This window comes from Mandrillus leucophaeus, unplaced genomic scaffold, assembly GCF_000951045.1.
Source record: "Mandrillus leucophaeus isolate KB7577 unplaced genomic scaffold, Mleu.le_1.0 Scaffold289, whole genome shotgun sequence".
NCBI lineage: Eukaryota > Metazoa > Chordata > Mammalia > Primates > Cercopithecidae > Mandrillus > Mandrillus leucophaeus.
The window spans coordinates 51,638-75,612 of record NW_012103020.1 but is presented as its reverse complement, the minus strand read 5'-3'; the positions used below and the strand labels follow the sequence as shown (position 1 = coordinate 75,612).

General features: G+C 37.1%; 1 protein-coding gene across 1 annotated transcript in view; it reads left to right on the top strand.

Moving 5' to 3' along the window:
- The first annotated feature begins 4,539 nt into the window (after positions 1-4,539).
- ELMOD2 (ELMO/CED-12 domain containing 2) overlaps positions 4,540-23,975 on the top strand; it is a 23,894-nt gene continuing 4,458 nt past the window's right edge. The window contains exons 1-7 of the mRNA XM_011985656.1: positions 4,540-4,651; positions 5,825-5,976; positions 7,865-7,893; positions 17,005-17,102; positions 18,676-18,805; positions 21,484-21,617; positions 23,866-23,934. Coding sequence (XP_011841046.1) covers positions 5,835-5,976; positions 7,865-7,893; positions 17,005-17,102; positions 18,676-18,805; positions 21,484-21,617; positions 23,866-23,934 — 602 coding nt within the window. The 5' untranslated portion in view covers positions 4,540-4,651; positions 5,825-5,834. The remainder of the gene's footprint in view (positions 4,652-5,824; positions 5,977-7,864; positions 7,894-17,004; positions 17,103-18,675; positions 18,806-21,483; positions 21,618-23,865; positions 23,935-23,975) is intronic.

The window sequence follows — 23,975 nt, the reverse complement described above, 5'->3', positions numbered from 1 at the left end:
GGAACATCACACACCAGGGCCTATCATGGGGAGGGGGGAGTGGGGAGGGATTGCATTGGGAGTTATACCTGATGTAAATGACGAGTTGATGGGTGCAGCACACTAAGATGGCACAAGTATACATACGTAACAAACCTGCACGTTATGCACATGTACCCTAGAACTTAAAGTATAATAATAAAAAAATAAAAGAAAAAAAAGACACCTGAAAAACTAGTTAAGCTCATGATGGGAAGTGGGGGTCAAACAGCCCTCATTATACCCTCATCCTTTGGAATTCAGGGACAACTAATCAGCATTAATATTAAAACCGAGATCTTAAGACTGAAAAAGCAGACTGTTTGTAGCAGAACGATACCAAATTCCAACCTTACTCTAGTATAGCATCACACAACAGATATAGCAGGCCCTGGAAGTATCAAAGTATTTTACCCCAAAATATTTGGAGACGGCCCTGCAAAGTTGATTGTTATGGATAAATTTGCGTTCTGTAGAGAATCCCTTTCCCTTTCCAGGTGTTTTTCTGATCCTAAAGAGATTAGCTGAGAGTCTAGCACCTTTTAAATGTCTAAATAGAAAACATTTGCCATCTATTGCCTCTAAGGGTGGCCACATATGAGATTTCATCTACATAATAAGAACCTTGGTCTCCACAACCCTTATCTTAAAGCAGACACTCCTTTCTGTTGATTCCAGGTCTTTAGATAATAACTCAACTCTTTCAAGCAATTACCAATAAGAAAATCTTTGAATCTACCTATGACCTATAAGTCCTTCCCCACCACAACTTCAAATTTTCCCACGTTTCTGGACCAAGCCAATATATACCTGACATGTATTGATTGATGTCTTTTGTCTCCCTAAAATGTATAAAATCAAGTTGTAACCCAGCGACTTTGGGTATATGTTCTCAGACCTCCTGGGGGTATGTCACAGGTGATGGTCCTGACATGTGGCTCAGAATAAATATCTTCAAATATTTTACTGAGTTTGGCTTTCCATCAACACAGGTAAAGGCAGGAATTTCATTTTTGTTTTTTATTTCTTTATCTGTAGCTTCATAGTGATTCTGGTGCTATCTACTGTAATATTTTGATATGCTCTAAACTTTCCTTTCATACCTTAATATTGTCTTTTTATTCCCCTGCTATTATGGTACACTTTACACCATCATTATGGTACATCCGATAATTCCAAAAAGGGTTTTCACTATCCTCTGCCACTCAACATTAACTTGTAACATACAACCTTGGACCCTCCCAACCAGGGGTCATATGAAGATTTCTTCTCTCTCAAGTTTCTTTTTTTATTTTTTTCTTTTTATTTTTTTTAGACAGGGTTTCATTCTGCTGCCCAGGCTAGAGTGCAGTGGTGCCATCATGGATCACTGTAGCCTTGACTTCTCAGGCTCAAGTGATCCCACCTTAGCCTCTCGAGTAGCTGGGGCTACAGATGCGCACCACCACACCTGACAACTTTTTTCTATTTTTTGTAGAGAAGAGTTCTCACTAGGCTGGTATTGAACTCCTGAGCTCTAATAATCTTCCTGCCTCAGCCTCTCAAAGTGCTGGGATTATAGACATGTGCCACTGTGCCCATCCTTCCCTCGTTATTTATCCTCTTACCCACAACCTTAATAGACAAGTTAAAATCATTACCCTGTGCTAAACACACTTTATTTTCCTATTTTTTTCATCATTGCTACCTTTAAACTCCTCCAGGCTGGGATAATTGGAACAGATCTGATAGGGTAGCTTAGGTGAGGTGGATGCAGGAGCTAGAGTAGGTTTTCCTTCTCTAAGCTATTGTTAATGTGCTGTCAAACCCTTTGTAGGGATCCTGTCAATTTCTTTCTTCTCTATTCCCTCCCCTCACTTGCCCTTCAAAAAATTTTTAAAGATCATTCTACCTGATTCAATGTTTATTTCTCTTATTCTGGTCAGTATTATCACCCCAGCCCATTAGCTTTCTTCTGAACAGCTTAAACTTTCTTTTTATTTATAAAGCCCATTATCAGTAGCTGTGAGAACAAATCTGCCTTGGCATTCTGCATATTCAAATCCTTGTTTTCTCACTAAAAGTATCCTACTGGGAACATATGCATGAGGGATTCCCCCTAATCACAATGTCTATAATAGTGCAGGGCAGAGGCATAGGGAAGCTCAACACTAATCACCATAAAACCAAGCAGGGTTGCCACGGCCCTTTATATTTTTAATGCTTCCACAGAAGCAACAGTTTCACTGTTAACAAAATGGATATAAAGTTTTCCTTTTCCATATAAATTTAAGGTATTTCAGACATCACACACTCCCAAAGGGGCGCTGATATTTAATTTGGGTCTTCTGTGGATCAAATACTGAACACTGTGACAAGTTGATGATTAGCAGTCATACCAGAGAACTCTTTCCATTAAGTAGTTTCTAAAATCAACAGTTCCATGGCTGTTTAGCCTGAGAATCCAAGAAAGCAGAGATTCCTCAGTACTACTAAAAAATATAACCAAATTTCATTCCACTATTGCCTTTGGTTTGTATGTAGGTGTATCTGATAAGGCCAGGTAGATGCACACAGGTTGAGAGACCTAGGGACCTAACCTGTGAGAAGGTCCCACTTTCTCCATGAAACCAGAATCTTAATCTTAGGATATGATTAGCCTTTAGCTAGCCACAAGAAAGAAGAAAACCAAAGAAAATAAGAAATAGAGATGGACAATCTTTCCTGAGAAACAGGATTGGTTTAATGTATCTGCCAGTTACATGCAAGGGAATTAGTGGAAAAGGGAAGAGGCAAAAGGTATGCATAAGAAATTTTAATGTACAGTGACCCTGCTTACAATAAATGCAGCTTAATCAATTTCTCAGGTTCTGACAAAACATATTAGCATTCTCTTCTCTTGGGGAAAGACATAAATGGAAGTGGGCCAACAGGCAACAGGGAAATAAGGAGGAGAGAGTTCCTCTACAGCACTGCCTACACTCAATATAGCACTTTGAAAAGGCAAAAGGATTACATATAGAATTATCTCACCTTCTACTATGTAAAAGTTTGTGTAATAATGGAGAACCTCCTGAAATAGAAGTTAGTTTACATCTCAATTTGCCAAATCGGCTGTGCACTTTGCCTTTCTAAATCTTTTAATCTACAATTCAAAAAAATTACATTAGATGATAGTTATAAGCTCTCTTTAAGATTTAGGATTCCATGATTTTACTAATATAGTGTCTATCCAGACTTCATTACAAGTTCATTGTTTGTACAGGACAGGGATGATGGCTTATGCACCCTGCACATGGCTAGTGTTCTACAATTCGTCCATTGTTTAAATGCCAGTTGAGATGTGGGAAAGTGTGTATCACTTGCTTCAATTCAAGGAGCTGGAAGGAATATACATATGTATACTTGCATATAATATTTTTGGAATTAGAAATAAGAAAGTAATACTGGTTGTTTCTGAGCAAGGTGACTGAGGTATCAGGAGTTTTGGGTGGATGGGAAAATTTGTTTTCAATATCAGTTGTCCTTTGTATTTATATTCGACTCTCCCCCTTGCTCTTTCTCCTCCAGCCACCCCGACCTTCTTGCTGTTCCTCCATTTCAAAAACGCTCCCAACTCAAGGTCTTTGCACTTGTCATTCCGGTGCCTGGTGCACTCTCCCTCCAGATACTCCCACAGTGAACTCCCTTACTTCATTCAATGAGACCGAAATGCTACGTTAATACTGAGACTTCCCTGACCACACTGTATGTAATGACTTCCCCCACAGACTCCCCATGACCCCTTAGCTAACAACCCTTAACACTTAGTAGCATCTGACATACTGAATATTTGCCTGTTTGTTTAGTGTTTGACTGCCTTTTGGAACGCTGCCTGTGCTAACAATTAACAAATACTTGTTGAATTAAGAAACTTACTGTTTGAGATTTTTAAAAAGTAATCACGAAATTACTTTTTCAACAAGAACAACCAGTTAGGGAATAAACATTTGATAAATTAACTTTTAGATCTATAGTATTATAGGATAAAGTCCAAACTTCTTTTCTCAACACACGGACTTTCCTCAACACACGGGCTTTCCTCATCTGCCACGTATTGACCACAGTCAAGTAACCCGTTCCCTTTCCTCCTGCATAAAGTGGGGCTATTCATAATCACTTCACAAAATTAAGATTCAATGCAGATGAAAGCGCTTTTGTAACCAACGCACTGTAAGTTACCATAAGCACAGGATTTCTTCCGCGCTTGGAGCCTAGGAATAGTACATGGTGTCAACCTGTGCTAATGACCTGAGGTTTAAGGACAGGAAAATCTCCAGTGCAGCGCCAGCAGACACTACTCTGGCGCGGGGCGGGGCTCCTTACCACCGTTGCCAGGGAAACTGTCCGGGCGTCCCTAGGCTCTGAGCCCGTGCGCCGGGGCCACTCAGCTCAACCTCTCTCCTGCTCTAGCAATAGGTGGAGCGCCGGCCAATCGGAAGAGGCCGGAGGGGCGGGGCGGGCAGTGGCCCTGGGAAGGCGGGTCCGCGGCCTCGCTCCCTGACTTCCGGGTCGCGGTGCTAGCAGGGAGAGTTCCGTCGTTTCCGTTGCCGGCTGTTTGCAGTGGGGAAACCGAGGCAGCTCCTGCTCCCCCTAGTTCTTCCGCTTCTGTGAGGTGGCTGCTGTTTCTTTTCCTCTTGCCCCGCGCTGCATCGGTGCGGCTGCGCTGAGAGTGCGCGGGCTCGCGAGCCCCGCGGGGTTCTGCGGGAACCCGGGGGCGCCTGGGCCGGCGGGTCTTTGTGCGAGCCCTGCCCTCCCATTCGCGGGCGGCGCGCGAGGGGGGTCGGCGCAGCGACGCCCCGAGCCTTGGGGGTGCTCAGGCGCCGATAGTCGTGCATCCTTTCTGCTCGGCAGTTCTGCGCTTTTGTCCTAATGAGCGCGGACTAGATGGCTTGGTTTTCAAGATAATGATCAACCCAGCTGTGCTGTGTGCTGTTTTCTGCACTGACCTGCGGCGACTTCGAATTTGACAGCCCCTCCTCAGGCCCTAGTCCAGAGATGACGTGTCTGTGGGAATGTTTAAGGCAGGAAGGAGACGAGCAATTTTGTTTTTAAGTATCTCCCTCTCACTAGTATCTCCCTGACTTTTTCATTTAGAAGCTGAAGAATTTTCTTAAGACATAAGATACAGTTGTATCGAGTGTATACTTAAAAAACAAAAAAACAAAAACAAAATCTTGTTAGTATTTCTGCCCTTGACCTATTGAATGGAAAGTCAAGAATGAGCTAAGGTGTTATATACTCCGTGTTCAACTTGTATACTTAAGTTTATAAGCCATATGTAGTGTTTTTATTTGCTGGCATCACCTGACTGGGACAGTTGTAACGAATTATCCACATGGGATAAGAAGAGCGTATTCTATAAAAACAGTTCTGATGTTTTGGTATATATTTTAATTGTTGATTAGTTGGGGTCCTCTTGATCTTGAACTGTTGAACCCCAATTCTCAAAGAATGGGAAATTTGGAAACTAAGATATGAAACAATGATTTAGCAAACCATTCCGTTATTCTTTCAAGCCATTGAGTGGTTTGACTACGTTGTGTGAATTTTCGTTTTGAAAAAGTGATAAATTGGCCATTGAATCATCCATCATTTAATTAATGTAAGCGGTATATATTACACCTGCCATTGTTTTTAGATGCCTAATTAAACACTATCACAAAACAGACACAATGAAATAATAGATACATAATTTGAGATTTGATCAGTTGTATAAACTAATTTTTTAAATTTTAAAATTCAGTTTAAGGTCATTAAGCTTGTCTTGTATATTTCCCTCCTCCAGGAAAAAAAAAATGTTTATTTCTTTGTGGGAGTTCTTCTATGGGCACTTTTTTCGATTTTGGATGAAATGGCTATTACGACAGATGACTGGGAAGTGTGAATTGCAGCGAATATTTGATACCTATGTAGGTGCACAGAGGACACACAGGATAGGTAATGTTATTCGAAAAAGAAAAAGTGCTAATAAAAGTTTAACTGAATATTTTTCTCAGTCCTCACAGTGACAGATGTATTTCTTGTGTATCCTGACAAGTCACTTAAACTGAATTTCATAAGCTTTGAAATCCTGCTTTGACTCTTTCAGCTCTAAAATTGTATGAATTTATAGAAAAAGTGATTATTGAGTTGCTTATCTGTGGAAAGAATTATCTCCTTTGGCTCCTGAAGTTTATCAGTTATTCCTTAGATTATAGCTGCCACCTATTTTCTGGTGAAGAATTTCTATACTTATATAATCCCTTTGAAATTTTCACTCACATGATGGGATGAGTGCCTCAGTCTAGATCCATTTTTATACTTAGCATCCTTCATCAGCCTTTTACTTTCTTACTGTTACTTATGAAAGGCCCGTAATTAGGTATCCAGTGGTCTCTAGGAAAGACTATTAGACTCATTCTCACTGTCCAATACCGTAGCCAATAGCCACATTATATTGAGCATTTGAAATATGGCTAGTCTAAATTGAGATGTGCTGTAAGTGTAAAATATAAACTGTATGTCAAAGACTTACAAGAAAATGTAAAAAAATTTCAGTAATTGTTTATATTCTCTATATGTTGAAATGGTAATATTTTGGGTATATTGGGTTAAAAATATATTAAAATTTTATCTGTTTCTTTTTACTTTAATGTGGCTATAGAGAATTTTAAAGTACACAAATGGGTCACAATTTGGGTTGTGTTATATTTCTGTTGAACAGTGTTGCTCTGGTACCTTCTAAAATACATCAGTTTTCAGTGCTTCAGTGAAAATTTTACTCTAAAATTTGAACATAGATGAGTAAGAACTGTGGTTTGAAGTCGCTTCTTTTCAGCCAGGGTAAGGAAGAGCAGGGAAGTGCTCTAGCTCATGCTCTCTGTGTTAAACAGAAAATTGTGAATAGCCAGATTTCCTTTTGTGTTAATCAAGTGTGCTTCGACTGAGAAATCAACCCCTGTCAGGTTGAGAGAGTGGAGTACTGGCAATTGGAACCTGTATCCAAAACAACATCGGAAGAATGACAGACAGAAGCTGCCTCAGGGCAACTGGTTGATGAAGTTTAATTACTTTCCTAGTTTTCTTACAACTTCATGGCTGACTTAAATTATTGCTGCTCTTTTAACTTGCCCTTTTGACTACTCAAAAGAGCAAAGTACATCTTGATAAGAAATCTCTTCAGGCAGTATAGGTTGGTGTTTTAGAGTGTGGGGGAAGAATATATATAAAGGCATTTGTTTGTGGCAAAAGCATTTTTCTTATATTTTTCAAATTGCTGAGAAAAGAAGATTATTCGTAAATGTGCCAGAAATTTTTTAAAATAGACCAATAAAAATGTTCCTGTCATTCTTGATATAGAAACCAGGAATGGAGAAGCTATTTGTCTGGTGACAGAAGGGTTGACCAGATAATCTGAAGTCCTTGCTCCTTTGTTGTACAATTTGGTTGCTGTCACCTCAAATGTAAACGCTCAGGCTAACAAATGAAAATGCAATAGAGAGCACTCTCATTGTAGTGTTAAGATGAGTTTCTGGGACCTGAGCTACTGTGAAGCAATCATGGGTGAGTTTGCAGTGGTTAGTAGACACTTCGGGGTCTAAACAGAAACAGATGACCCCAGGTAATGAGGTTGGTGTCCCCTCTTTGGATAGATATGTTGTGTTTGGTTGAGTTATTTATACTGTAAGATTAAATTTTAAAATGCTTGCTGTTATGTAGAAATTATATCTCCTGGAACTATTAGTTTATTACTGGTTTGATATTTTTACTAGTTGTTTATTATAGGGTAATCCACAAACAGCATTCAATGGTAACATCTTTTTTTTTTTTTTTTTTGTCATTTCAGAAAATTCCTTGACATACTCCAAGAATAAGGTAGGATAACATAAAGGTGGTAACTCTAGAAAACTTAACTTGGACATATTTTTTCTTAAAAAAATAAAAAGTGCCCTGCTAGAAGAGTGTTTTCTATAAGGAGCGTTGAGTGAAATTTTCCCCGTTTAGAGGTAATATTCTGTTTTCAAACGTTTCTCTATGTATGTGTGTTTTTCATGTGTGTTTCAAAGAAAATACTTGAATAATTTGTCCTGTTCTGAGGTTTTACTTGTTTATTTTGCTTTAAGAGTTGATAGCTTTTGGGAAAGCAGGGCCTTAGGAGGAAAGTTGTCTTTTAGACAGTGTCCTCCGGGTAGGTTATGTGAGAGAAAAGCAACTTAGGATAATTAGAGAAAACCCTGGGTTGTGTACCTTCTGAGCTCAAATAAGTCATAATTCATGCTATGTATTAGTCTGCTTTTGCTGTGTAACAAACTATTATAAAATCTCAGAGGCATAAAATGATAGTTGTTTCTTGCTCATATGTCTATGGGTCAGCTGGAGAAGCCTTACTTCAAGCTGAGGCCAAGTTCCTGTTTATTCCATTCGTCTCATCTGGGACTCAGGTGGGGGGTTAACAGGTACCTGGTGAATGTTTTCACCATGGGTAACTGAAGGGCCGACTACACAAACATATTTTAAGTTTCTTTGTGTCATGTCTGACTAGCAACCTGTTAGTTAAAACAAGTTACGTGGCCAAGCGCAAGTCAAGGGGTGGAGAAATATGATATGCCCACCATAAGGCTGTGGTAGGGAGTAGGTTGTGTAATTCAATTACAGGGTAATGAAGAATTGGGACCAGTAATTCAGTCTACCACCTGCTGTTACTTCCCTATTGTAGTTCACAGTTTTGTCTACACGTAGATTATTTGGTGTGGCAAGGATAGAATATGGGTCATCTAGACCGTTGTTTGAAATCCCATAATAGAACACAACCAGTATTAAACAATAATAGGAATAGAATAGAAAATATTTAGAAACCATTGGTCATAATATGGTTAAATATATTTTAGGAATTTTTTATACTATTATAATTATTTTAAATATTTCTGTGTACATCTGTGTGTATTTTAGACATCCACATGAATGTTTGTTCTTAGCCATAATGTAAAATGTGGCTCAAGGTCAAAAATGTTGCTTTGCTACTGTCTAGTAATATGAATCGTGGCAGAAATAAAATAGACCTTCTTGAGAGTTGCAAGCATATCTGTTATGTTCTGAAGAGTAACCTTTAAAATAGGTACTTTAATGATTTAGTTATACTCTTCAAGAATGGTCTATGTAAGAATAACTCATATATAAGTGAATATTTGGGGGAAGAGTCCAGAGTTACACTCCTTTGTTCAGAATTGTTAGAGAGTGATTAATGTATTTTCGAAAATGAGGATACGGAGGTCCTGAAAGCTAACAAGTTGCTGGTTCTCAACATTTATTTATACCTTATCTATTTATATAGTTCCTTTGTTTGAAACATAGGATGCAGTTTCCCCAAAGTAACAATATTATAAATTGTAGCAGATGCACTTGGGGAGGTGTTTTATTTCAGGTCCATTACAAGAGTAGTTCTTAAATTAAGGATGAATCAAAATCTTCTGGAGGCCTTTAAAACACAGAGTATTGGGCCCCACCCCCAGAATTTCTGATCTGGTTCTGATTGCATTTCTAACATGTTCCCAGGTGATACTGCTGCAGCTGTTCCTGCTGCTGGGGGCAGTGTCTTGAGGCACTAATAGCATATTAGTATGCTGTCTCGAAACTATTGTGGATCATAACTGCTTTAACTTTGTTTCGATAGGAAACTGTGTGCATTTTTCAAACTGACCTTAAACAAGTTGGTTTGGAACTATTTGGGTGCTGAACCCTCTAGAATGAATTGTTCTGTGAAACCTATTTTCTTTAAGCCTCGATGTTGTAAAAAGAGTAAAACCATAACTGAGCTCTTTATATTGTACCCACAATCCCCAGCTTCCAACCCTAATTTTTCAGTAGTGTATTCCTTCAAATACCTTGACATCTCTCAGCCTGGAAGTTGACCAACACTGCCGCTGCTGTCTACTAAAACTCTTCTCTGGTCCCCTTCATGGCTCTCTGACTTTACTACTATTCTTGCCTTGCGCACCGGTCATCACCACTGTGCTGCCTGTTATTTTCCAAACACATCGGCATGCTTCTGGTTTATGACCTTTGCACCAGGTCTTCTGTTTAACTAGGATTATCTTCTTCTGCTTAAAAGCTTAGCTCACTTCTTCATTTTCACGTTTTTCCTCAGTTATGACATTCTCTATGAGATTTTCCATGACCATTCTCTACCTAAGGGTATACTCTTGTCTCTGGTTATGATCCCCTTTCCTTAGTTGTTTCACCATAGCACAGACCATCCCTAGCATACCAAATATTTTACTTACTTGTTTTTCCACTCCTGAAAAGAAAAAGGCATTCTTTGGGTTTTGTTTTGTTTTGTTCACTGATGTTTTTCTAGTACCTGAAACAGTGCCTGGAATGTGATAAGGACTCTGAATATGTATTGAGTGAATGAATGAATAGAAAAATAAGAGGTTAAGGAATAATAAGTAAATGAAAATTTACTTTTTTCAGAATAGAGTGTGTAGTGTGTCTTTTATTTACTAATTTACTGCAGAGGTTCTGGAACTGGCCACCCAGTATCACATCTATCAGTGTAATTGTTAGTACTGCATTTATAACAACAGTTGGTTGGTCACAGAATTTATTAATGGGATTGTATGTGTGGTAAAATCATGCCAAGCTTAAGTGGAACAGTACATAAGATGCTACATGTAAGAACTCCAGTGCCTTGGTCAAATCCATTCAAGGATTTGAATGACTACCATATGTTCAATATTCAACCAGGGTCTTTGGGATATTCAAAAGATATACAAAAGAAGACTGAAATTGAATGTAATTGTAAATAGAGGTTTAGAGAAGCAAGAGGTAAATGTAGACTAGAGTGTTTGGGGATTTTAAAGTAGTGGTTACAAGTTAAAGAAAAATAAAACGTTCATTTTTTTTTTTTTGACACAGAGTCTCACTCTGTCGCCCAGGCTGGAGTGCAGTGGCGCAATCTCGCCTCACTGCGAGCTCCGCCTCCTGGGTCCACGCCATTCTCCTGCCTCAGCCTCCCGAGTAGCTGGGACTACAGGTGCCTGTCACCATGCCCGGCTAATTTTTTGCATTTTTAGTAGAGATGGAGTTTCACCGTGTTAGCCAGGATGGTGTCGATCTCCTGACCTTGTGATCCGCCTGCCTCTGCCTCCCAAAGTGCTGGGATTACAGGCGTGAGCCACTGTGCCTGGCCTAAAATGTTCATTATTTTTTACCTCGGTTGCTTGCTGTTAAAAAGTTCACTTGAAAAGTAAACATTAAAATTGTATTCTTATAACTTCATTATTCAAAAATAGAAATTGCTGATAGTACGTTGGAGGGCCTGCAAAGAGAATCGTCAACAAATGGGTAAATACTGAAATTAAATCACTTATGGTTTATTCTTTTAAAGTTTTAAATCTAAGATAAACTTTCCAATAAACAGAAGTAGCTTTATCAATTTAAAAATATAATTTATGTGTGTATTGCACATAATTTGTATATTCCATTTACTTTGTAGGGTAAATCTTTTTCTCATTTTGTGATATTTTGGTTTACCTAATTACATTTTTATTCTATGAAAAAGTCGGGGTTCAAATCCTGATATTATCAATTACCAGTTGTTTGACTTTGTGCAAGTTACTTATTTGCTCATTCTAAAAGCTATTCATACCCACATAGTTGTTTTGAAATTAGAGATACTACTATGAAAACAGTCTAAGAGAATGCCCAATACTTGATAAGTATTCAACAAATAGTGGTTACTAATAATATTAATTATAATAGAATTAAGCCAATATATACCATAATCATTTTAGAAGTTTGATATTCATGAAAACCTCTTTGGTACTTCAGATTACTTAGCATTACCAATGATTGCTGTGAATAAAAGTGATTTTAATCTATTCAGAGTGATTCCCTAAAGCAGTGATCTTGGAGTATGATCCTGTTGGGTTATGAACTGTTCCACAGTGTGCATTCTTTCTTTGTTAAAAATTGAGTCTTAATTTGCTTATATTTTAGATTAAGGACTATTTATCAATTAGATATTAAGGGTTACTAAACTTTGGGATTTATAAACAAAAATTAATGACTTATCAGAATCTGAGGAGTCTAATTCAATATTCTGCTAAGAAGTCTGGCTCCCATGCAATATATGACAGTGTAGCAGAGCTCCATGTACTTATGCATACACAGGCATCTGAATTTCTGAAAGTTAGGGAGAAATACTTTGGCAATCTATTAGTGTTTTTGGTGGCTGTCTTTGTATTGCAGCTTCTGTCTTAGGTTTTAAATAATAATAATATAGCTGTTAGATAGTTGAATAATAAATAAGTTTTATGACATTAGTTTTCTTTTAATGCTATAGTGATGCACATTTGCATTTTTGGGCCTCTACTTTTCCATTACAGCCTATAGTCATTCAAAGTATAATAAGGGGATTCTATGAGCAACTTTATGCCAGTAAATTGTTCCATTTATATGAAATGGACAAAGTCCTTGAAAAACAACTTACCAAAACTAACACAAAAAGAAGTAAAAAATCTAAATAGTCATGTACTTAATAAAGAAATAGAAGCTGTAATTTAAAATTTTTTCACAAATCTCCAATCTTGGGTTCACTAGTGAAGTGTTAAACATTTAAGGAAGAAAAAATAATACCACTATTACATTAGCTCCTAGGAAACAGAATAGAAAGAAACACACTTTATGGGGCCAGTATCATCTTGATACTAAAGCCAGAGATAGACAACATAATATATGAAAATTACAGTTCAATGTCCTTCATGAATATAGGTGCAAAAGTCCTTAACAGGATGCTAGCAAATTGATCCCAGTGATACATAAAAAGGATAATATGTCATGTTGAGGGTTTTTTTTTTTACTTTAAGTTCTAGGGTACATGTGCGCAACGTACAGGTTTGTTACATATGTATACATGTGCCATGTTGGTGTGCTACACCCATTAACTCGTCATTTACATTAGGTATTTCTCCTAATGCTATCCCTCCCCCTTCCCCCACCCCACCACAGGTCCCTGTGTGTGATGTTCCCCTTACTGTGTCCAGTGTTCTCATTGTTCAAGTCCCACCTATGAGTGAGAACATGTGGTGTTTGGTTTTTTGTCCTTGTGATAATTTGCTGAGAATGATGGTTTCCAGCTTCATCCATGTCCCTACAAAGGACATGAACTCATCCTTTTTTATGGCTGCATAGTATTCCATGGTGTATATGTGCCACATTTTCTTAATCCAGTCTATCATTGATGGACATTTGGGTTGGTTCCAAGTCTTTGCAATTGTGAATAGTGCCGCAGTGAACATACGTGTGCATGTGTCTTTATAGCAGCATGATTTATAATCCTTTGGATATATACCCAGTAATGGGATGGTGGGTCAAATGGTATTTCTAGTTCTAGATCCTTGAGGAATCGCCACATTGTCTTCCACAATGGTTGAACTAGTTTTTTGGTACGGAGCCTCGCTCTGTTGACCAGGCTGGTGTGCAGTGGCGTGATCACGGCTCACGGCAACCTCCACCTCCTGGGTTCAAGCAATTCTCTCATCTCAGCCTTTCAAGTAGCTGGGATTGCAGGTGCACACCAGCATGCCTGGCTAATTTTTGTATTTTTGGCAGAGACAGGGTTTTACCATTTCTCAGGCTGGTCTCAAACTCCTGACCTCAGGTGATCCGCCCGCCTCTGCCTCTCAAAGTGCTGGGATTATAGGCATGAGCCATCGCACCCGGCCTGTCATGTTGAGTTTTCAGAATCAATGTATGTAATTTACCACATTAACAGAGTAAATCAGAAAAATATGAACATTTCAGCAGATACTGAAAAACTGTTTTGACAGAATTCAGTACCAATTCATGATTAAAAAATCTCAACTAGATAGGGAACTTTCCAACCTATGAAAGGCTGTGAAAAACATGCAGCTAACATGATACATAACACTGAATTATTGAATGCTCTCCACATTCAGCTAAGAAGAAGACAAATAGATGTACTCTCTCTGCTTTTATTCAGCATCATACTAGAGATCCTAAGTAGTGCAGTAAGGCAAGAAGAAGCAATATAAGACATAATGATTGGAAAGAAATAAATTATATTAACAGATGACATTATGAATGTAGAAAATCTTAAGAAATCTACAAAAACTACTGGCATTATTAGTAAATGAATTTAGTAGTATTACAGGACATGGTATACTACTGTATGTTAGCAACAAACTTTTGGAAAATAAAGAACAGTACCACTTACAAAAGCATCCAGAAAACATAAAATATTCAGGGCTAAATTTAATGAAAGATACATAAGACTTCTGCACTGAAACTCCCAGAGAAGATTGCTGAGAAAGATGAAAATGGAACCATACACTGTATTCATCCATTGGAGGTCTCAGTATTATTAAGATATTAATTCCCAAATTGATTTATGGATTCAATGCAGTTCCAGTAAAAACCCCTGCAGACTACTTTTGAAGATTGTGACAAGCTCATTCTAAAGTTTATAAAGAAATGGAAGGGACCTAGAATAGCCCACGTAATCTTCTAAAAGGACCCCCACTACCTGACTTTAAGACTTTCTAGTCAAAAGATGAGTATAACAGATGAGAGACCAGAAATTGGCCACACCTAATATGTCATATAATTTTTAACAAAGGTATCAAAGCAGTTCAATGAGGAGAAGAAAGTCTTTTCAATAAATAGTGCTGGAACAACTGGGTATATATAGGGGAAAAAACAAACCTCAGCTTCAATCTCTTACCATACATGAAAACTAATTTAATATGGACATTAGACCTATGTTTAAGCTAAAACTTAAAATACTCTCCTATGCTCTGAAAGCAAGCATAGGAGAGTATCTTCCACCTTGGGTTATGCTACCACTTAAAAAAATTGAAAAGTTAAATTTCATCAAAATAAAACTGCTTATCAAAGATATCTTTAAGGAAAGAAGTAGGCAGGCCACAGACCGACAACGTATTTGCAGCATATTTTTCTGATAAGGGATTTGTAGCTAGTAAAGCACTTTTATAAGTCAGTAATAAAAAGGCAACAATTTTTAGTGGACAAGAGTCTTGAATAGTCACTTGACAAAGGTGTATATATATGTGTGTGTGTGTGTATATATATGTGTGTGTGTGTGTATACACACTTGGAAAAGTGCTCAGCATTATTAGTCGTCAGGGAAATGCAAATTAAAGTCACAATGAGAGGACACTAAAAGTTACCTAAATGAAATAGACTAACAACACAGATGTTGCAAACACCAGTTGGAGTATAAGATGATATTATGACTTTGGAAAGTGGTTTTGGCAATTTCATTGAAAGTTAAACACATACTGCCCTATATCTTAGTAATTTCACTCTTAGGTGTCTAAGAAATGAAAATATATATTTATCAAAAGTATAATAAAGTGTGATCCCAAACTGGGAACAATGCAAATTTCCAGTACCAGGAGAATGAATAAGCAAATTGAGGTATATTCATGCAATACAACTCAACAATTAAAAGGGACAAATTACAGATATGAGAAAGAATGTGGATTTGAGTAAGAATGTGGATGAATCCTAGAAACGTTAGTTGAACAAAAGCCAGACACAAAAGAGTACGTACTTTGATTCCATTTATGTGCACAGCTAAGGTATGGTGGTAGAAATCAGAACAGTGGTTGCTTCTTGAAGGAAGAATGAATTGAAAAGGGGCATAAAGGAACTTTTTGGGATGATAGAAATGTTCTGTATCATAGTAGGGATGTGGATTATCTGGATGTATGTATTCGTCAAAACGGATCAAATAGCATCTGTGCCTTTCACTGTATTTAAATTATAAATCAATTTTTAAAAAAGTTATGGAATAGTATATATAGGAAAGAGTATTTGCTTAGAAACTAGATGTGGTTTCTCTTCTTAACTCTGCCGTACATTTATGTATGCCTTGGGCGAGTTCATTCAATCAGTCATTTGTTCATAATATATGTAATGAAGTTTTGAGCATATAATCAGTAATGTGCTATGCTAGATGCTCAAGATATAAGAGTAAATAAGAGAGACAAAAGCTGGTAGAGAACATAGAGAAACAAAATATGGTGTGGTCAGTGCTCTCTAACTGAAGTATGACTGTGAAAAGAAGTAGGTAACTCTAGGGCTGGGGAAGGCTTCGCAGAGGAGGTGACATTGAACTGGATTTTTAATATTTTAGGAGTTTGTAATACATGCAAAAGATATGGCTTTTGCCTTGACTACACATGGCGAAGGTAGTCCTTTTACCATTGCTGGTGTTTAAGCTTCAACACTCTTCCTGTACCCATATTATCTCAGGATTGGACAAACTAGACTTTGTTGACCACATCTGTATCTTTACTGATTGTTATTAATAGATCTTTGACCATTTTCTTCTCACCTTTTACTTTTATCTGGGGAAATCTGTTTCTTTCTCTCTCTCTCGCCTTGGGGTATATCTAAACTACGGACTCTATTTTTATTTTTCTTACCAGTTTTGATTCGAAGACTTAGTTTGCGAACTGTTCTTCAGTATGCACAGTAAATTCCTACAGTTCAAATTTGATCTGATTTTGTTTTTGTCAATGCCAATTTGTTACCAGTGGTGATCTCTGGAGACAAGATTATGAGATTCAACTCTTTTCTGCATTTAATTTTTTAAACTTATGCATTCAAGATTTTTTAACATTTTTATTATGTAATTAAAATATCTACTTCATAAACACTATGGTGGCAGCTCATTTGCTAAGAACTCGTCAGCTGAGAACCTGTTGACTCAGTTGAGGAAGCCTTCCTCTGATACATCATGTTGCTGTTCTTTTATTATAAAACTATATATATATATGAGGTTAGCCCTAGAGAAATTTTGAAATAAACTGGTTGCAACAAACTGGGTTTATTTTGCATTTTCAATATCTACTTTGTAAGGTTGGTTAAATGCCTCAAAACTGTGTCTTTTTCAGCTACAAAGAATTTTTCTCATTTGGCTTTCTTTCACATAAATAGGTTTTACAGAAGGCGACACGTGTTGTTCAGAGTGAAGTGGACAAATGTGTAGACGATATTATGAAGGAAAAGAATATTAACCCTGAGAAGGATGCCAGGTGTGCTTTTTGTACATTATTATTTTTTTATTATGCAGTCATAGCCTGTGAAGTATCGAGATCACACACTGTTGTAACACTCTAGAGCTGAAGGGTTTGTGGAGATCATCTGATTCAGTGCTCTCACTTCACAAGAGGAGCAGTCGAGATCCAGAGAGGGCAGTGATAGAATCAGTAGTAGAACCTGTATCTCTTGGTTTCCAATCCAGAACTAATGCCAGTATATCATCTGCCTTCTTCAAGGTGTCTTACCATGACTTTCCCAAGGCTAATAACTGTGGCTACTATGTCTTTTGAAATACAGTTCCTATATCCTCTAGTAAAATCCTCCCAGGCTTCTCCATTCGGAGTTAGATGCATTGCTGTGGCATCTCGTAGTTCTATCATACCATGTAACCCATTGTACTATAGTCATTGATTAACTGTTGTCCTTCCCCCTGTAAATTCTAAGTTCCATAAGAAGAGGACTTATCCCATTTCTGTGTTCCCAGCACTGGTATGTTGACATAGTATTTCATATTTTTTCCTTCATTCAGCATTTTCTATGTGAATATAGAGGAAGGAACAATTTATTTCAGCTGAGACGAGGAAGGGTCTAGGAGGGAACTGTGAGGATAGTTCCATCTAAGAGCTGGCATTTACGCTGGACCTTCATGAGTGGGTAGGGGAGCAGTGCCAGCAAGGCACAGAGACACAGAACTATTAATACGTTTGTATCTGGAATGATAGGGAGTTATTTGTAGCTGGATCATTGAATATGATCAGAGTAGTGGCTGGAGAAATGAGTGAAATGCTAGATTGATACATCACAGAGTCTTGTATGCCATACTGAAGGATGTAGATGTTGTCCTCTGGTTTTTAAGCAAACAAGCTACATTTTTAGATATATATTTTAGGAAGATGGAGCGTAGATTTGATGATGTGGGAGGCTGGCAGAAGGAGTAAACAAGAGGAAACTTGAGTCATTCAGGCAAGAAATGACAAAGGCATAAATACAGTAGGAGAAAGAGTGCTATGAGGATTGCTTTGTTCAGAGCTAGAAAGGATTAGGGTATGGGGATCTTTGGACACATTGTGATGGAGAGAGGCAGGTCAGAACTTGGAGTGTTGTAGTTTGGGGAACTAATGGGTAGCGATGTCATTAATAGATCTAGAGACTAAAGAAGAAGCATGTTTGTGTAGGGAAGAGAAGCAGTTGTATTTAGAGCTGAGATAAACTGTTGTGGAGCTATTTGTTTTATATATACTTGGAAAATTAAGTCTACTGGTGGTATCTGGCAATAAGGATTTAGGAATGTATAGGATTGCCCAGAGAAAACATGAAGAGAAAAGCCTTCACAAATCCTTACAATTGTGAAGTTTGCCATTCCTACCATATCTTGCCCTCTTTCTAGGCCTTGTATCCTATATAATACTTTGCATAATGTTTTGTGTTTAAGGAGGCCTTTGGTGGGTCTTATGTTAAACTGAAAGCCAGGAAATGCTTTCTAAATAGATTTACGAACCCCAAGCTATGAAAGACTTTATTGTGATAAGAAGGTATGCTTTTTAAAAATAATTTTATTATTTTTAGTTTTAAAATCTGCATGAAGATGTGCTTACTTCAGATAACTGGTTATAAACAGCTCTATTTGGATGTAGAAAGTGTGAGGAAAAGGCCATATGATTCTGATAACCTACAACATGAAGAGCTACTCATGAAGGTAAATTTCTGTTTTCTTTATGTGGAGTTGTTGAACACTAGAAAAATAAATCAGGCTTCAGCTAAGTAAAGTCTGTGCAAATTCTAGGGGCTTATGTGGCTAGGCTTATATGGTTTCTTTGCCCTTAGAGAATTTTATTATGCTGGATTTCATTGATATGGAAAGATTTTTAGTTAGCTATTTTTATAATTTTCTGATAAGCATTATTATAAATATATAATGAATATGTTTTTATGAATAAATATATTCAAATAAATTTTATTTTAATGTTTTTAATTCTGTAATAAAAACCTATAGAGATCTTTTCAACCAAAAAGTATATGTCTACAAGTTTCAGATTTTTCTCCTACTTTTTATACAAACTGCTCATGTAAGTCACGCATTTTTTTAGCTACTTACAAATTGAAAACATGTGTATCCCTTTTCAGATTATTATGTCCAATCTTTTGGGACTTACAGAATGTTAATTGCCAAGTAATGCCACAAAAGATTTAAACTTTATGAAAGTAAAAATTATTTACTTAGAGTTTTTCTGTTTCTTATTTCTAAAGTCTAAATGCATAAAGCCAATGAGGTGCCAAAATTAAAGAGTAATAGACCTAGAGTAAGCTTTACAGATCATCTAGACTAGTCTCTTTGTTTGAAGGATGAAGATTCTAAGGACCAGGGAGATGAAGCGATTTGCTTTAGTCCTAGAATGATAGGGACTGGAACACAGCTGAATCTCCTGCCCATCCTCTACACCTATTCCAATTTTATTTGAAAATGGTTAAAGAAAGTAGCACATTGCACTTGGAATTAGGAGTTCTGTGGAAACAAACATTGATACTATCTAAGTGACACTAAGCAATACAAGTTTAAAAGCAATAAAGGATTTTTTTGCTTTTCAGGAAAAGTGTATTTTGTTAAATGAGGATAATACAAATATGTATCTCAAAGGGTTATTGTATGGATGAGTTTTTATATTTAAAGTGTTTAAAATAGTACCTGGCACTTATTGAGGATTAACTGCTATTTCTGTCCCCATTGTCATCGTTATTCCCTTCATGTTAGGCCCTTGCTACACAATACCGTTCCTTTTGAGGGAAAAAAGTACAAGTCCTAGCCCTCTAGTCCAAGGAATTTTACCTTGATGCTTCATGGTGAAATTCAGTTCTACACTACACATACTCAGCAGTCTACACTACACATATTCAGCAGTTCTACACTACACATACTCAGCAGGGTAAAGAGCTGTGTAATCCGTCTTGCTTTAAGTGTAGTCCAAGGACCACCTTTACTAGAGTTAACTAGTGTTCAGTATGTAGATTCCAAAGTTCCACCTTAGACTTACAAAAATTACAATCTCCAGGAATGGAACCCAGAAATTCAATATTCATGCATATTAAATTTTTAATACTAGTGGTTCTATACTGTGGCTCTCACCACATCACTGAGACCTTATCATTGGCATGATCAAACTCCTTGCAGAATTCATGGAGAGAGGCTAATGTAAGCAAGTCACACGTGTTGGTAATAAAAGTAGTGACCAGGTAAACCTAATCTAATGCTTGGATTTAGCTTCAGAGCCAGTCTTGACCCTGGTTTAAAACACGGTCACAAGTCTTCACATTTTATTTTAGGTAACAGAATACTCCTTTCATTAGGGGTCCTTATTCAACAATGCCTGAAATGGTAATGAAATGGGAAAAAATGCAAGTATTTCTGTTTTGCAAATTTTCACAGACCTTTTTTAGTCAACTTCTGTGTCTTTCATTTGATGGCTTTCATTTGATGGTATTGAATTTAAACAATAAATTTTCTTTATTTTGCATTGATTAGTTTGTTGGTATGTAATATTTGATAGCTGTTTTTGTTGTTGTTATTGTTGTTTTTGAGATGGAATCTCACTCTGTCACCCAGGCTGGAGTGCAGTGGTGCGATCTCGGCTCACTGCAAGCTCCGCCTCCCAGGTTCACGCCATTCTCTTGCCTCAGCCTCCCGAGTAGCTGGGACTACAGCTGCCCGCCACCACGCCTGGCTAATTGTTTGTATTTTTAGTAGAGACAGGATTTCACCATGTTAGCCAGGATGGTCTTGATCTCCTGACCTCGTGATCCACCTACCTTGGCCTCCCAAAGTGCTAGGATTACAGGCGTGAGCCACCACACCCGGCTTGATAGTTGTTCTTAAATCCTCATCCTTAAAGATATTTATTTAAAACCAAATCATATTTTTTTAAACTGAAAATCTGTAAAACAAGTTGGAATGCTATCAGTATCATTTCTTCATCCTCTTCTGTCTTAGACCTATTTTCATTCTGATTAAGCACTATTAACCCACCATTATAATAGAGCCTATTTAACTATACGGTATCTGAAGCAAGGGCTAAGTTCCTAAAATACTGTGTTCTTCTCAAGCAAGCAGTTTACCAGTTCTGGGCATATCTGTATTAATTAGTAAATAAAAGACGTCTCATTGTTTTATATTTTTGTGTATTATTTGTTTTCAAAATCTGTTCTTTATACTAGTCTTTTTAATGGGAATAAATGTGCTGCATGTTTTAGGATAGTTGAAAAATGTTCTAAAGTCTTTGCTTAACCTATGGTTTTTCTACAAAAGTTATTTGATAGCATTAAATTACTAGTTATAAGCTATGAGAAAGAAAATGTCTTAATAATGGAAATATGTTTGTACAGCTTTGGAATCTTCTAATGCCCACGAAGAAGTTAAATGCTAGAATCTCCAAGCAGTGGGCTGAAATTGGTTTCCAGGGTGATGATCCCAAGACAGACTTCCGAGGCATGGGCATACTTGGATTAATCAATCTTGTGTAAGTGAAAGTGAACTTTTTTTCTTCCCTAAATGAAATTACATGTAATCTCTGATCTAGTTACTTCTAATAAGAAGTGATCTAATTGATTCATACTATCTCTGAATTTTAATAACTGCAGTGCTGGGAGTATTTGCTAATGTGTTGGCAACAATATGAAGATATTGGAGGCCAGGCACATGGCTCAGGCCTGTAATCCCAGCACTTTGGGAGGCTGAGGCCAGAGGATCACTTGAGGCCGGAAGTTTGAGACCAATCTGAGCAATATAGTGAGACCCTGTCTCTACAAAAATAATTAGCCAGGCATGGTGGCATTTGCCTGTAGTCCAGCCACTTGGGAGGCTGAGGCAGAAGGACTGCCTGAGCCCAGGAATTCAAGTTTACAGTGGGTCATGATTGTGCCACCTCCAGTCTGAGTGATAGAGCAAGACCCTGTCTTTAAAAAAAGAAAAAAAAAAAAGACATTGGTGGAAATATACTTGTGTTTGTGATTTCTTTACTTACCAATGCTTTCCTCTCCTTTTTCTTTCTGATCTCCATTCTGATACTTCTTAAAGAATTATGTATCCTCCTACTGCCTTTATTCACTTGCTTTTTCTCTCTGGGCTCCCTGATTCTATTTTGGCAAATATAACCAGGTAAGGTGATAATAAAGTCTCTTTACTCTTTACATATATTCTTCACCACCTGTGACAACTTACCTACCTGCATTCCTGACTTTGTATAGACTATCATATGAACTTTCTCTCCTTTATCTTCTTTAATACTTATGATTAGCTACATGTATGAAACCCCAAATATGTAACTCAAGTCACAATTGATAGCCAAAACTATTCTAGAAGATGGCCTGGAAGATTAATTTCCTCCCATAAGGATATGCAAATGTACAAATTGTAGTGTTTGGGTCTGTCCATGAAATTGTGATTTATAGACTATGAAATGTCTAGAATGGGAAGGCTAGGCTATTAAAGTTTGGATAATTCTTACTGTGAAAAAATCCTGAAATTGGCTAAATTAGGTTAATTTTGATGGTTTTTCTTATTGTGTATATATGTTTATTTTTCACCATTTGATACTGTTAAGACAGGTTAACTAAATTCAGGAAGGAAATTAAAAGTTGTTCTATATTACAGATTGAATATTTTAAGAGTAGTTTGACTATTAATGCAATGCTGAATTATTACAAAAATCAAATATAGTCAACTGAAGGCATTTTAGAGTCAATCTAGGGATAAAGTAGAAAAATTAGAGTACTTAGGAAAGCATTGCATTAAGCAAGACTTTTGAAACTGTTTTGGTGTTTACAGATCCCTTAGGGAATCTGATGAAAGCTTTGTATACTCTCTCCCTGGGAAACATATACACAGAAAAAGTTGTCCATAATGTAAGATGGTTCCTGGATTCCCTTTCATTCATAAATTATCATTAATTCATGGACTTCTAAGTTAACAGCCCCTGGTGTAATGGGTTGAAAATTAGAGCCAGTGAAGAAATAAGGAAGTTTATATTAATACTCTGTAGAAGAATAAAGAGGGAAGAGTTAATTAGAAATTTCTATGCTTTATGAAAATGTCAATGATTTTGTCCCCTAAAATGTAAAACCATGGACATTTATTTTTTATTTTTATCTTCATATGAGCATTGTGTGTGTGTGTCTATCATTTAGAGGTGATCCTAAGGTTAAATAGATTTGGTATAGGCCAAAAGGATGTATGTGCCTACAAATAGATAGTTCCATATCCATCTCTCTTGTACTACTAATACTTCTGTTTTATAGCTAGTATTTTAGTTAGATGATTGATGAAGCAAAAGATTGTTGATTCCCTTCTGATTGCACTGAAAATGGCACTAAACAACACAGACTTAAATTGTAGTGGAAGGAACGAACCTAGGTGAAAGGAAGAGTGTCCTAACAGGTACATATTGACTCTTCTATAGAACTAGAACCAGCAAAGAAACAAAAATAATTCAGTTTTTTTTTTTTAAGGTAGTCTCTTTTTATATTATCTGTTTATTAAAGTACTTTACAGTCTTGTCAACGACCTATACTCTGTACTACATAGGCCTGATAGCTAGGAAATTTTGACTGAGAAGCATTTGTGAATCACTGAAGTGATTTGAGACAGATGTCAGGATACTCATGGCAATACCAGGACTATCATTTTGGCAGTAGCTTTTTAAATTGGTTCTGGATATCTTATATTTGAATGGCGTACATTCCTTTGATTATTTTTCTTAAACTTTTTAGGTATTTCAGTGAAAATTACACTAGTGAAGCTCATCAGATTCTTTCCCGTTCAAATCATCCAAAACTAGGGTAAGCTGGGTATATTAAAGAAGGTGTAATCTCTCACATTT